General features: G+C 47.8%; 1 protein-coding gene across 1 annotated transcript; it reads right to left on the reverse strand.

Annotated features, from left to right (window-relative positions):
- Positions 1–8585: 8585 nt before the first annotated feature.
- Positions 8586–11449, reverse strand: LOC130115477 (stress-associated endoplasmic reticulum protein 1). Its single transcript, XM_056283150.1, has 3 exons — positions 11207–11449; positions 10840–10912; positions 8586–9960 (listed from the first exon to the last, which is right to left on the reverse strand). The coding sequence occupies exons 1-3, from the start codon at positions 11288–11290 to the stop codon at positions 9920–9922; spliced, it is 198 nt and encodes a 65-aa protein (XP_056139125.1). The 5' UTR covers positions 11291–11449; the 3' UTR covers positions 8586–9919.
- Between the last annotated feature and the right edge of the window lie 976 nt (positions 11450–12425).

Consider the following 12425-nt stretch of genomic DNA (forward strand, 5'->3'; position numbering starts at 1 on the left):
GTGGCATAGCGACCCAAACCAACAATCAGTTTCATATGCAAATATGGGTGTGACCATTAACTAGAGTTACAAGGCCATGTGTACTAGTCACAGTCTACACCCATCTACAGGCCAGTGGCCACTCTTTCAAGGATGAGGTGAGGATGTGCACGACGCTGGTTTAAACGGAGAGTCAAAGAGGCCATCTATGTGAAGAGGGAACAACCATCCCTGAACCGGGGGGGGGGGGGCTAAGAGTACATGTCGCCATCTTACAATGCTGTGATGCCACTGTATTGTTTATAAGGGTGGGATAGCTGCAGTCAGGTGAGACTGAAGAGGTCAATTAGATGAGTGATGACACGTATCTGTCAGTAAACGTTGTGTCCAGATGAGCTGATTCAACCTTCTTTGACTTCCTTACCTGGATTATGCATCAAGATATATAGATGATGGTGTAATTCAGTAGAACCCCCCCCCCCCCATAATATTGTCCATACTAGTGGTTGGATGATTGATAAGTCACTGAATGGAGATCCCAGTTTATTTACCCCCACGTTACGGGGTAAAAACAGAGAAGCCGGCTTGGTCTCAACACCGTCTGAATTTCCACAGGAGGGAAGAACAGAGCAAGACTGTTATAACCGGTAGGACACAGCGCCACCTGCTGTTTTGTATAATCAATAGACGTGGTAGAGTATCTTAAGTCTTTCTATGGAGGCTTCCAGGCGGACCCGAGCAGACCAGCCTGTTTGATGAGATAAGGTCCCATGAAATGAAAAATGTACTTTCCTTCTAGTGAACTCTTTCATCTGCAGTTAATTTACATCTATTTGACACTATGTGGTAGAAATTCACAAACAGCATGTTGTATTTTTGTGTTTATAAGAATATTTTCGCTGACAAATGCAATTATTTCTTAATAACATCGTCCTACATTTTGCAGGTGCATGCTAAAAAAGTCAAATGGATGGAGGATGGGGTGAGACAGAGAGGACCCAACTGGAACTTGCCAAGAGCAGACCTATGTCCACGTTCTTCTAAAAATGTCCCTCCCCTCATTAAACCCACCTTACCGCTGACCTATAATAAACTAGTATCTATACTTATACCATCCACTATGGACAAGTGCACCCAACCTTCCCATGTTGTTCGGCTCTGTTCGCCACATCACTGACGCGTGTTGTTTTAGAGCAGGAACAATTTCCTGCCCCATTCCCTACATGAAGCCCCAGCAGCGCAGCACAAAACACATTCCCCAGAAACCACCACCACCACCACCACCACCAACAGAGAGAACAAAGCAACAACAACACAAACGGTCAACAACGCAGCCCGCTGGCTGCAGCGCAGTCCAGAAGAGTCCTCTGTCCAGGGAGGGAACGCCAGCCCGCCCGCCCGGAGGACTGTCGGAACCGCCGGTCTGCGTGGGCTAGCCGTTAGCTTAGCCTGCCCCGCTTCCGCGTCCTGCCAGACCGCCCTCGGTGTTTCCTCCCCGGGCGCAGCTCCGGGCAAGGGCCGTGGTCGCTGGGCCCATCTGGAGAAGCAGACCAGTAGGGTTGGGCATCGAGAACCCCAAATTCCGATTCCGACGGAATCGTTAAGAAAGCCCAATTTCGATTCTGCCCGTCGGTTCCTAGAGCAACTTCACTCGCGCTGAGGTCCGTTTCCGTGTCCGTGGCGGCGGCGTGCCGCCAGGGGGAATGGACCGGAGCAAGCGGCGGTTCGGAGTGAATGGAGGGTGGGCACAGAGCGGCGCACAGAGCGGCGCCTGTGGCGACGTCACTTCCTGCAAGGGCGGACGCACAACAAACATGGCCGATCACCCTGGCCTGCACGGAGTCCAGATTAACCAGCGTGGCGCCGGTCTCCGTCTCCCGCCTGGGCGTCCTCTGCAGCCAGCCTGGGCCCACGGCCAGCAGCACCTCGTCCCTGCTGGGTAGGGGGACGTTAATAACGTCTGTCTTCTTCTTCCTCACAACAGCGACACAGCGAACAGCTTGTACCTAGCAACCGTAGGGTGACGTGCATGGATAAGCAGACACGTCGGTCCTTCACTAACGGGTCGGGCCCTTTAGTCGACTGGTTAACGTTGTCGCTTGCGGAGCGGGAGACGCGGGTTCGCGTCCCGGCTGTGGCGACGGTCTCCCACACTGCCCCCCGAACTCGCTACAGTATGCAAATACCGAGATGTGTATCTACATACAGTTTATAGAAGGTAACCCGTATGTACAGACACCGCAGGGATGGGACTGGTCACATGTCAGTAATGCTGTCATGTTGCCACACATTTGTAGTTTTACTAGCGGTTTCCTGTCTGCAGGGGCGGGTAGGTGGGGTTAAATGAACGTTATGGTCAGAGGTGGCTAGTGGGGTTTAGCCTCGGCCGGTGGGGTTTAGCCTCGGCTAGGGGGGTTTAGCCTCGGCTGGTGGGGTTTAGCCTCGGCTAGTGGGGTTTAGCCTCGGCTAGGGGGGTTTAGCCTCGGCTGGTGGGGTTTAGCCTCGGCTAGTGGGGTTTAGCCTCGGCTAGGGGGGTTTAGCCTCGGCTAGGGGGGTTTAGCCTCGGCCGGTGGGGTTTAGCCTCGGCCGGTGGGGTTTAGCCTTGGCTAGGGCGGTTTAGCCTTGGCTAGTGGGGTTTAGGCTCGGCCAGCGGGGTTTAGCCTCGGCTAGTGGGGTTTAGGCTCGGCTAGTGGGGTTTAGGCTCGGCTAGTGGGGTTTAGCCTTGGCTAGTGGAGGCATCTTCAATGTTGCCATAACATGTATCGTGTAGTATTATACTACACGGACTTGTATGTGGGGATGAAATGAACGTTATGGTCAAATACGGACGTGACGCTGGCGTGTACAGCCTGAGAAGGCTGATGTGCCCATGTTTCTGATCAAGAACTGTTTAATACCTGGTGGTCCGGACCAGGGTGGGACCGTGTCTTCATGTCTTCATCTTCATGTATGAAGACCACCAGGTATCAAACTCCTAGTTTAAGGAGTTTAATACCTGGTGGTCCGGACCAGGGTGGGACCGTGTCTTTATGTCTTCATCTTCACGTATGAAGACCACCAGGTATCAAACTCCTAGTTTAAGGACCAGGGTGGGACCGTGTCTTCATGTCTTCATGTATGAAGACCACCAGGTATCAAACTCCTAGTTTAAGGACCAGGGTGGGACCGTGTCTTTATGTCTTCATCTTCATGTATGAAGACCACCAGGTATCAAACTCCTAGTGTAAGGAGTTTAATACCTGGTGGTCCGGACCAGGGTGGGACCGTGTCTTCATGTCTTCGTCTTCACGTATGTGTAAATATAAGAACGTGCAGTCACATGAATGATCCCTTCTTAAAACAGCATGGCTTGTATAAAGTGTTTTTAAAGAAAATCTTCTTCGGTGAAAGGAGCATGTGATCTGTTTTGACCCCGCCTCTCAAAGAACCGGAATCGAGAATCGTTAAGAACCGGGATCGAAAAGCAACATCGGAATCGGAACCAGAATCGTTAAAATCCAAACGATGCCCAACCCTACAGACCAGGTTCGCTCAGCCGATCCAGCGCCAGCTGCCCAGCCAAACGCCGTATCACCGGGCCGCTGACCGGCTCCCCCAGCCAAACGCCGTATCACCGGGCCGCTGACCGGCTCCCCCAGCCAAACGCCGTATCACCGGGCCGCTGACCGGCTCCCCCAGCCAAACGCCGTATCACCGGGCCGCTGACCGGCTCCCCCAGGGCGCCGTTTACAGAAGAATGAAAGCCGCTTTATTCGGCATCGCATTCTCACAACAAATTGTATTCTTACAACGAGCGTGTTGTCTGCATGTAACCATGCTATTGTGTAGGAGCAGTGGGCAGCTGCAGCACCCGGGGACCAACTCCTCTTCTTCTTTCCATTGCCTTGCTCAGGGGCACAGGCAGGAGTATTAACCCTAACATGCATGTCTTTTTGATGGTGGCAGGAAACCCACTTAGACACAGGGAGAAGATACGTGAGAGAGAAACGAGGCTGCTCCGGGCTTATGTGTTAACTACAGGGAGCTCGACAGGAAACGCACCCAGATCGCCACCCCGTCCCTAGAGTACGGGACATTATGGACAATCTGGGCGGAAACAACCACTTTTCACTGCTGGACCAGAGTAAAGCATGCCACCAGGGGTTCGTGGGCAAGGACAGCAAACATCTAACAGCCTTTGTGACCCCCTGGGGTCTATGTGAGGGGGTCCGAATCCCATTTGGACTCATGAACGCGCCTGCAGCATTTCAGCGCTGCATGGAGGAACGCTTAGGGGAATTCAGGGACGGGGTATGTTGCCTTATCTTGACGATGTCCTGGTGTTTAGCAGAACATTTGAGGACCATGTTAAGGATGTCAGGAGGGTACTGCGACGGCTGAGGGAGCAGGGAATCAAACTAAAACCAAGAAAGTGTGGCCTGTTTAAAGTGGCAGGCTTGTGTCTGCAGAGGGAACCGGGACGGATCCCCAGCGACACTGCTGCAGGGACAGCTTCGAAGAGCAAACAGCCAGGTGCTGTTGGTGAGTTAAGAGCAGTGTTGGGACTGTTGGGTCATTACAGACAGCATATCAAGGATTTCTCACGGCTCGCTAGTCCTCTGCATGACCTGCTTAGAGGACCTGCAGAAACTGAAACCCTGCAAAACAAAAGGAGAAAGTGGCAAACAAAACGAAACAGCAGAGGGGTCCCATCCAGTACACCTACTGAGTGGGCCGCCATGCACCAGTCGGTATAGGAGCAGTTGATAGACTGGCTATAACTCAGCCTCCCGTTCTAGGCTCCCCAGAATTACCGCAGCCATACTCCATACTGATGCATCGAACCAGGGATTAGGTGCAGCATTGTACCAACTTCAGTACTTTAACTGCAGCCGAGAAAGATTACCATTTACCTTCTGGCAAGTTGGAGTTTCTAGCCCTCAAACGGGCCATCACAGAAAAATTGTGTGATTACCTCTACAGTCTATAGCCACAATGATCCACTTACCTATGTACTGTCTACTGCCAAATTGAATGCAGCAGGGTGCCGATGGGTAGCAGAATTGGCAGATTTCCATTGTGTCGGCACTGGCATTGTGTTTTCCTGCTGGCATAAATGGACATTTTCTCCCCGAGGTGTCTGCGTGGGTTTCCTTCAGGTGCTTCGGTTTCCTCCCATAGTCCAAAGACATGTAGGTCAGGTGAATCCACCCATCCATTATCCAAACCGCTTATCCTGCTCTCAGGGCCGTGGGGGTGCTGGAGCCTATCCCAGCAGTCACTGGGCGGCAGGCGGGGAGACACCCTGGACAGGCCGCCAGGCCATCACAGGATCAGGCCCTGTGCAGGCCATCTCTGGTGAGTTGGCTATACTAAATTGTCCCTAGGTGTGTGTGTGTGTGTGTGTGTGTGTGTGTGTGTGGGCCCTGTGATGGCCTGGTGGCCTGTCCAGGGTGTCTCCCCGCCTGCCGCCCAATGACTGCTGGGCTAGGCTCCAGCATCCCTGTGGCCCTGAGAGCAGGATAAGCGGTTAGGATAAGGGACGGATGGATGATCGATACCTTTCACTCGGTTCTTCCGTTATTTATTTGAAGTATCTGCTGATAGAGTGATATATATATATATATATATATATATATATATATATATATATATATATATATATATATATATATATATATATATATATATATATATATATATACACTACCAGAATACAGCTGAGGGCACATTCAAACCTCTAGAGGGGGCACCTGGATAAAATAGCAGGTTGAGAAGTTAATCTGCAGACTGGAATAAACCCTCATGACTTATTCAGCGACTTTCCACCAGTTTGCTCTTCATCTTTTTCACAAAGACTGCAGAAAACTCTCACCTGCTGAAACAGTTTTTCATTAGAACACCAGGCGAGGGCGTCCGACCTACGTAACATTTGGCCAAATCGGTATGTGGACTGACATGGTGGATGCTGAATACGGAGCTGCCAGGGAAGAGGAGAAGAGGAAGGCCAAAGAGGCGGTTTATGGATGTGGTGAGGGAGGACATGCAGGTGGCTGGTGTGACGGAGAAAGATGCAGAGGACAGGAAGAGATGGAAACGGATGATCCGCTGTGGCGCCCCCTAACGGGAGCAGCCGGAAGTAGTAGTAGTACTAGTAGTACTAGTAGTAGTAGTAGTATGTGGATTGACAAGACCATACTGGATCAGTCGAGGCCCGGGTTAACAACGACCACCATCGGTGCTGTGTCCTCACAGGGTCCTGATGGAGACTATAAAATCCACTGCGGTGACCCCTGAGAAACGGAACGAGCGGAAAGGAGGATGAGGTGATATGAGGTCCACAGATGCTCTTGCCCTTCCATAGACAACACTATTTATTGACCTGATTTTTGCCAAGAACACACAAAAGGCACGGAGATGACAGTCATGAACGATTAAAACTTTGTGCAGGGCTGCAATAAAAAGGAAAAATTTGCAAAGCCAAAACTATTAATGACATTTGTCATTAATTACGTCTACAGTGCCCTTTTTGATACTTGAACAAATTTGCATATTATTTTATTTATAAAAGTCTAACAAGTGTGGTTTGGAGCCAGACCCTTTTGTTTCATAAATTCTCTTTTGCAACGTAAAGGTCATCACTTCGATTTCTAGAGACAATATAACATTTGGTAGGATTTTGCAAAACAAAAACGATGAACTCTGTTGTAATGTAATCCTCTGCTTAGCCAAATTCCTTATTCATAAAAATAGATACTTTAAGTCATCCCCCAAATGTGTTGTTTTTTTAAATGAATGTAGATTATACTTGAAATCTTTAAAACTAATGACCGATACAAAAGCTCTACAGATTTATGAGGTGTTAAGACATTCTCGCACTGAATCAGAAGACTGATATCCTTATTAATTCCCCCTTGTATGATGGACTATGTTTATTATTTTCAATTAGTGTATGTCAAGTATTTAATTAATTATTGTTTGTACCCTTATTTTCATAATACATTACCGTGTATTTGTCATGTGACATTTAACCTCTATGTACTTCCTGATATACTGTATAGAAAAGTTTACATACTGTTCCCTTTGGCACTCTGGATATCTCTATGTATGTTTGGATGGAATGTATATTTACCATGTTTGTTTTATAATGAACTTTCTTCAAGAATCTGCACATGAATATGAACAATGTTCAATAAAAATATTTTAAAAAACAAACGTAAAGGTCATCTCCGCATCACCATGTCGGAAATAAAACCATATGGACCCTGACGAGCCGGCAGCTGCTCTCCGCTCTGCTTAACAACATCCGGTTTAGGAGCGTCACGCCTCACTCGGCGGACCAGTGAAGAGAGACGCGCAGCCAACGTCCTGAGGCAGAAGACGACATAATGATGAGCTGAACTCTGAAAATACCCGAAAGTACAATAATAAACGAGGATGTAAGATATTTGCATTCGAAAGTGATCGTAAAATAGCACGGATGTGTACTTCCGGTGTTACGACGACACGTATACGTTGGTTTTATCAGCGTCAGCTGCGCGGGATTCGAGTTGAAAGAACATCTGTTGCGTTTGAAAAAAAAATCATTTTGGTAAAACAAAAGCAAACTCACAAACAAAGTAGCCGAAATTACAGTAAACAGGATGTAAGATATTTGCATTAAAAAAAAAAATCATAAAATAACACGTACGTTGACTTCCGGTGTTGTTATGGCAACGCCGGAAGCTGCACGGGATTCGAATTGAAAAAACGTTGCGTTTGAAAAAAAATCATTTTGGTAAAACAAATTTATTAACAAAAGCAAATTCACAAACAACGTAGCCGAAATGACAGTAAACAGGATGTAAGATATTTGCATTTAAAAAAAACGTAAAATAACACGTACGATGACTTCCGGTGTTGTTATGGCAACGCCGGAAGCTACATGGGATTCGAATTGAAAAAACGTTGCGTTTGAAAAAAAAATCATTTTGGTAAAACAAATTTATTAACAAAAGCAAATTCACAAACAAAATAAGCGAAATTACAGTAAACAGGATGTAAGATATTTGCATTAAAAAAAAACATAAAATAAGACGTACGTTGACTTCCGGTGTTGTTATAGCAACGCCGGAAGCTACACGGGATTCGAATTGAAAAAAACGTTACGTTTGAAAAAAAACAAAACAATTTTGGCAATTTTTTTTATTCACAAAAGCAAATTCACAAACAAAAAACACTTTTTTTTCTTGTGTTCTTGAAAGAACTTAACAGTATGTAACACTCCGTTCTTCTACGCACAGAAAGGCGGTCAAAACGTTTGTGTGTCCTGTAATATCTTTGTGTGATGGAATATAATGTACCCCCGGCTGCTTTGTGTGTGGTGTTCGTGGTGTTCGCGGTCCTCTGTACACTAAATCTGTTGCTTTAATCAAGATTTGTTTCATAAAAACAATTCGTTTTGAAACGGAAATTATGTTTCAGTCGACGCTGTCTATCGCCACCCCGCGGTCAGCGTGGGTACTGCGCTTTATTTTTCATTGAATCTCGCCTCTCATTGTTCTAGTGGTGCGTAATGTTAATGCGTTATTCTCAGCTACCCAAACCCAGAAGCTGAGCTGAACAATAGCAGAGGGTCACACAAAAGGTTTCCATCTTCAAAACTGAATCTTTATTATCGAAACAAATATTTTTTTTGACAGAAATAGTTCATCTCTTACAGGCGAAGGCCACACACAGTGCAGCCAGACCTTACTACTTTCAAATCTTCTGATTCAAAAGACCTTCATTTCCTTCTGCTGGGCAAGATACAGGAAGATACAGAAAACAGAGTAGAAAGGGTATAAAGACACCAGATACTGGGTTTTTACAACCATTTAGAGATAGCAAACAACTTCTGGAATGTAAGTCACTGAGTACCTGAATAGTTGTGGGTTGGTCTACATGCTCATACGTTTTTCTCTGGTTATTATTGTCACATTCGAAGCTCAGTTCCAAAGACAAGATGTTACTATTGTCACAGAGTGTGTCTACAAATGTCCTCAGGTTTAGGATCACACGTGTCGCTTGACAAGTTGCACAGCTCACCTTTTGCTAATCACACTCAGTAACTGAGTGGAACGTAATGTGAAATGTCAACGTAGCCACCATGAGCTCAGACGTGAGGAGGGTCCTTCTCTTTTCTGAAGAGCTCCCTAGTACACTCCTCCCTGAAAACACTGTGTCCTCCTGTAGGAACGGGTACACAATCACTGAAACTCAGGCGTCCCCCTTATGTCAGCGTTTTCACTCTGAGAAATGAGCAAGGCAGACATGGACTACCATGTGCCAAGATGAGCAGAACTTCCTGCTAAACCCTCACTGATCCACTTTAACTGAAGGAGAAACTGTGACCGTTCACAGGGAAAACCGTATAGTCGCTGCTCTCTATGGCTCATTGTTGTCAATATGTCTGCCGTATGGTCTACATACAAAGGAGAGCAGTTGTTCGATGTATCGTAAATGACCAGAAGGGGAAGGAGGGCCGTCCCGTTTAGACACACCTCTGTGGTTCTCTGGTTCATTTTTCAGCCAAAAGGTACTGGAGAACCACAGGGACACTACCTCCAAAAACTGACAACTAGTACTAAATCAACATAATGAGAGGTTGATAGGAAAAAGGATGGAAAAAAGGGAGGATGACTGCTTGGCAGGCAGACAGTGGTGATGGATAGAGACTTTGCTCACACACACACACACACACACAAGAGTGGCAGAGAGAGAGAGAAAGAAAATGGGGGAATCTCCCCGTGGCTGTGGACACTTGAGTCTATGATGGGGAGTCACTGAAGCTGGCTGTGTGTGTGTGTGTGTGTGTGTGTGTAAAAACGTAGGGTAATGTTGGTTAAGTTTCTCGGTAAAGATCGGAGACTCGATGAGGGACATTCCCGTGTTGTGGGCTGCCTGTCATCTTGGCTCCGCCCCTGGCCGTGACATCATCACTCTACATGCCCATCCTGATGCTCTGGATGATTTGGAAAATAGCTGAAATGAAAAGAGGTGGAAGTGAATAAAGCAGAGTTTGAAATATGAGCTCGGAGGTACAGGGTGACACAGGTGAGGTCGGGGTATTTGGAGGACACGGGGTATTTGGAGGTACATTCTGTTACCACAGAGCAAAGTTTGCTGTGGCTGCAGCCGCTGATAAGTGAGGTGGACTTTGGCACTTTGGCAGATCAACACAGAGACCAAACCACTTCAGTGACGTGGTCCACCAATGCGGGGTAACTCCACACTTGCAGCAGTACTGTCCACACAGCCATTTAAAAAAAACACCAGACTGATTTCTGTCTTACATAAACACAAGATCTACTCTTTACTGGAGTCATAACCAACATGCATGGAAACCTCATTTAAAAGACACAACACAGCCCCTCTCTGCAGCTCAAATACTCGTGTTTGGCTGACGTCATGGTTTTACTTTCCAACGTGTACTGATGGTACTACAGCATTTTGTGTGTCTGCTCCTCAAACCGTGTTATATTCTCCCAACCGTGGAGCCAAACACCATTTAATGCTACTTTAATTTAACCCCTTCTGAGCTGTCGGTCCCCCGTTGATCGATTACAGGGCTTCTGCCCGTCCCACATTTATCGGTTTTACTTTGATTCCAATCACTCCATGTTATTTCCTGTCTTATTCACTACACCACAGTCCCTTTTACTTTACAATTACTTGTCTTCTAGTCTGAATATGTCCACTGCATGGAAAGTGCATTGCCTTGCATTGCATTGCATTTCAGTAACGTTTGGTGACGTGTGGTGTGGACGTGCTGAGCCCCAGATGACGACTGGTCTCGGGACGTAGGCCTCTGTTGTGACGCGGTGTCTCGAGTCTGGACTAAACAGTGAAGCGTGAACGCACCTGAGCCACAAACCACGAAGACGAACAGGGCCAGCAGCCACGGCCCGACCCCCTTCTCCTCGCCCAGGTTTCTCTGAAATCAAACCAAGGCATTTCATCGATCAGTACGTCATCGATATCGGTGACCCGCTGGTGGTTCACCGGCAGTGCAGTTTAACTCAGTCGGCCGCTGCTGCCTGGGGAAACCTGCCGGCTGGCAGCTCGGCTGGGCAGCGGAGCGAGCAGGGCCCGCTGGGGGGGATATGGGGGGGGTAAGAGGAGCTGCTAGCCGAGCTGCGCAGCTCGGCGGGTTTCTGGGAGCTAGCGGCACCCTGCTAGCGAGGCCCCCCCCCCGCCCCCCAGATGCTCCCCGAGAGGAGCGACTCACCGTCGACTTGGCCACGTTTCCTCTCTGGGTGATGTTCTTGCTGTGCTTCTCGTTCGCCATGCGGATCCTCTGCTTGGCGACCATGGTGAGAGAGGCGGATCGGTGTCTTCACAGGCGCGGCGGCGTAGATTGAGACGGCGGAACTGCGGCAGACGGACTGGCGAAACTGCGGGCTCCGAGCAGACTTGTCTACGTACACACTCACTAGGCTCCGCCCGGCTGGACGTGTCACCCCTTCCTCCCTGCCTTCCTTCCTCCCGTCTGGCTGCTTTTTCTTCTTCGCCGGTTTATTGGCGGTTGGCAAACCACGGGTTGGTGCGTTACCGCCGCTAGCTGGTATGGAGTGTGGATCAGACTGTCTATTATTTACGTCATTCCCTCCCAAAAACAACAACAAATAACAAACAAAAAAACAACCCCTCAGATCGTCTTAGTTAAATTAGCTACTGTGGGAAACTGAAACAAGATTTTATAACGCGCAGTTGAATCCTTCTGTAGAACATACGTGTCACTCCGCCAGTAACTTACGCAGCGCTGCGTCTTCTTCTTCTTCTGTTTTATTGGCGAAAAGCAGCCAGACTGAGCATTATCGCCACCTACTGTTACATTAAAAAGTCCTTAATTTATAGCCTTCCCATCAGTCCAGTATCCTTGAGAAAGGCGAACACGTATTTAAGTACATCATTCCCAGTGTTGCTTGTGAAAATTGAGTTTAAGTCCATGTGCGTAATTCCGTTTTGTTCCAGTATAGTTTGTAGTATGAATCTGGAAAAGGCTCCAGCATCCCCGCGACCCCGAGAGCAGGATAAGCGGTTTAAGACAATGGATGGGATGGATGGGATGGATGGGATGGATGGATGGGTGGATGGGTGGATGGATGGATGGATGGATGGATGGATGAATCTCTCTCTTGCGTATGTTGGGCAAATAAGAAACACATGTTCTATAGTCTGATGTTTCCCGACGAGTTGCAATGAGGAAGTCAGTCTTGTATGACCTACTGTGAACCTGCTAATGATGTTCTGTTCTCTCCTGCTCTTCCCCCAAGTCCTTTCTACTCCGACTTCCTGTTGGACGTCTTCCTTTTCGATCATTGCCCCATAATTGCTGCCATTGTGCCTTGATTTTGTGTCTTCCACATTATGTTGCTTCTGCTTTGCTGACTGGTGCTGACAGTTCTGCATGACTTGCTTTCAACCCGCGTTTGGCCAGTTTCTGT

The sequence above is a fragment of the Lampris incognitus genome, chromosome 7 (genome assembly GCF_029633865.1).
Source record: "Lampris incognitus isolate fLamInc1 chromosome 7, fLamInc1.hap2, whole genome shotgun sequence".
In the NCBI taxonomy this organism is placed as follows: domain Eukaryota; kingdom Metazoa; phylum Chordata; class Actinopteri; order Lampriformes; family Lampridae; genus Lampris; species Lampris incognitus.

Excerpts from the sequence above, each read along its gene's own strand:
- LOC130115477 (XM_056283150.1), bottom strand. The coding sequence starts at position 11,290 with ATGGTCGCCAAGCAGAGGATCCGCATGGCGAACGAGAAGCACAGCAAG. Across the intron at positions 10,913-11,206 it reads GAAACGTGGCCAAGTCGACG|AGAAACCTGGGCGAGGAGAA; the intron begins GTGAGTCGCTCC and ends GTTTGATTTCAG. Across the intron at positions 9,961-10,839 it reads CTTCGTGGTTTGTGGCTCAG|CTATTTTCCAAATCATCCAG; the intron begins GTGCGTTCACGC and ends TTTTCATTTCAG.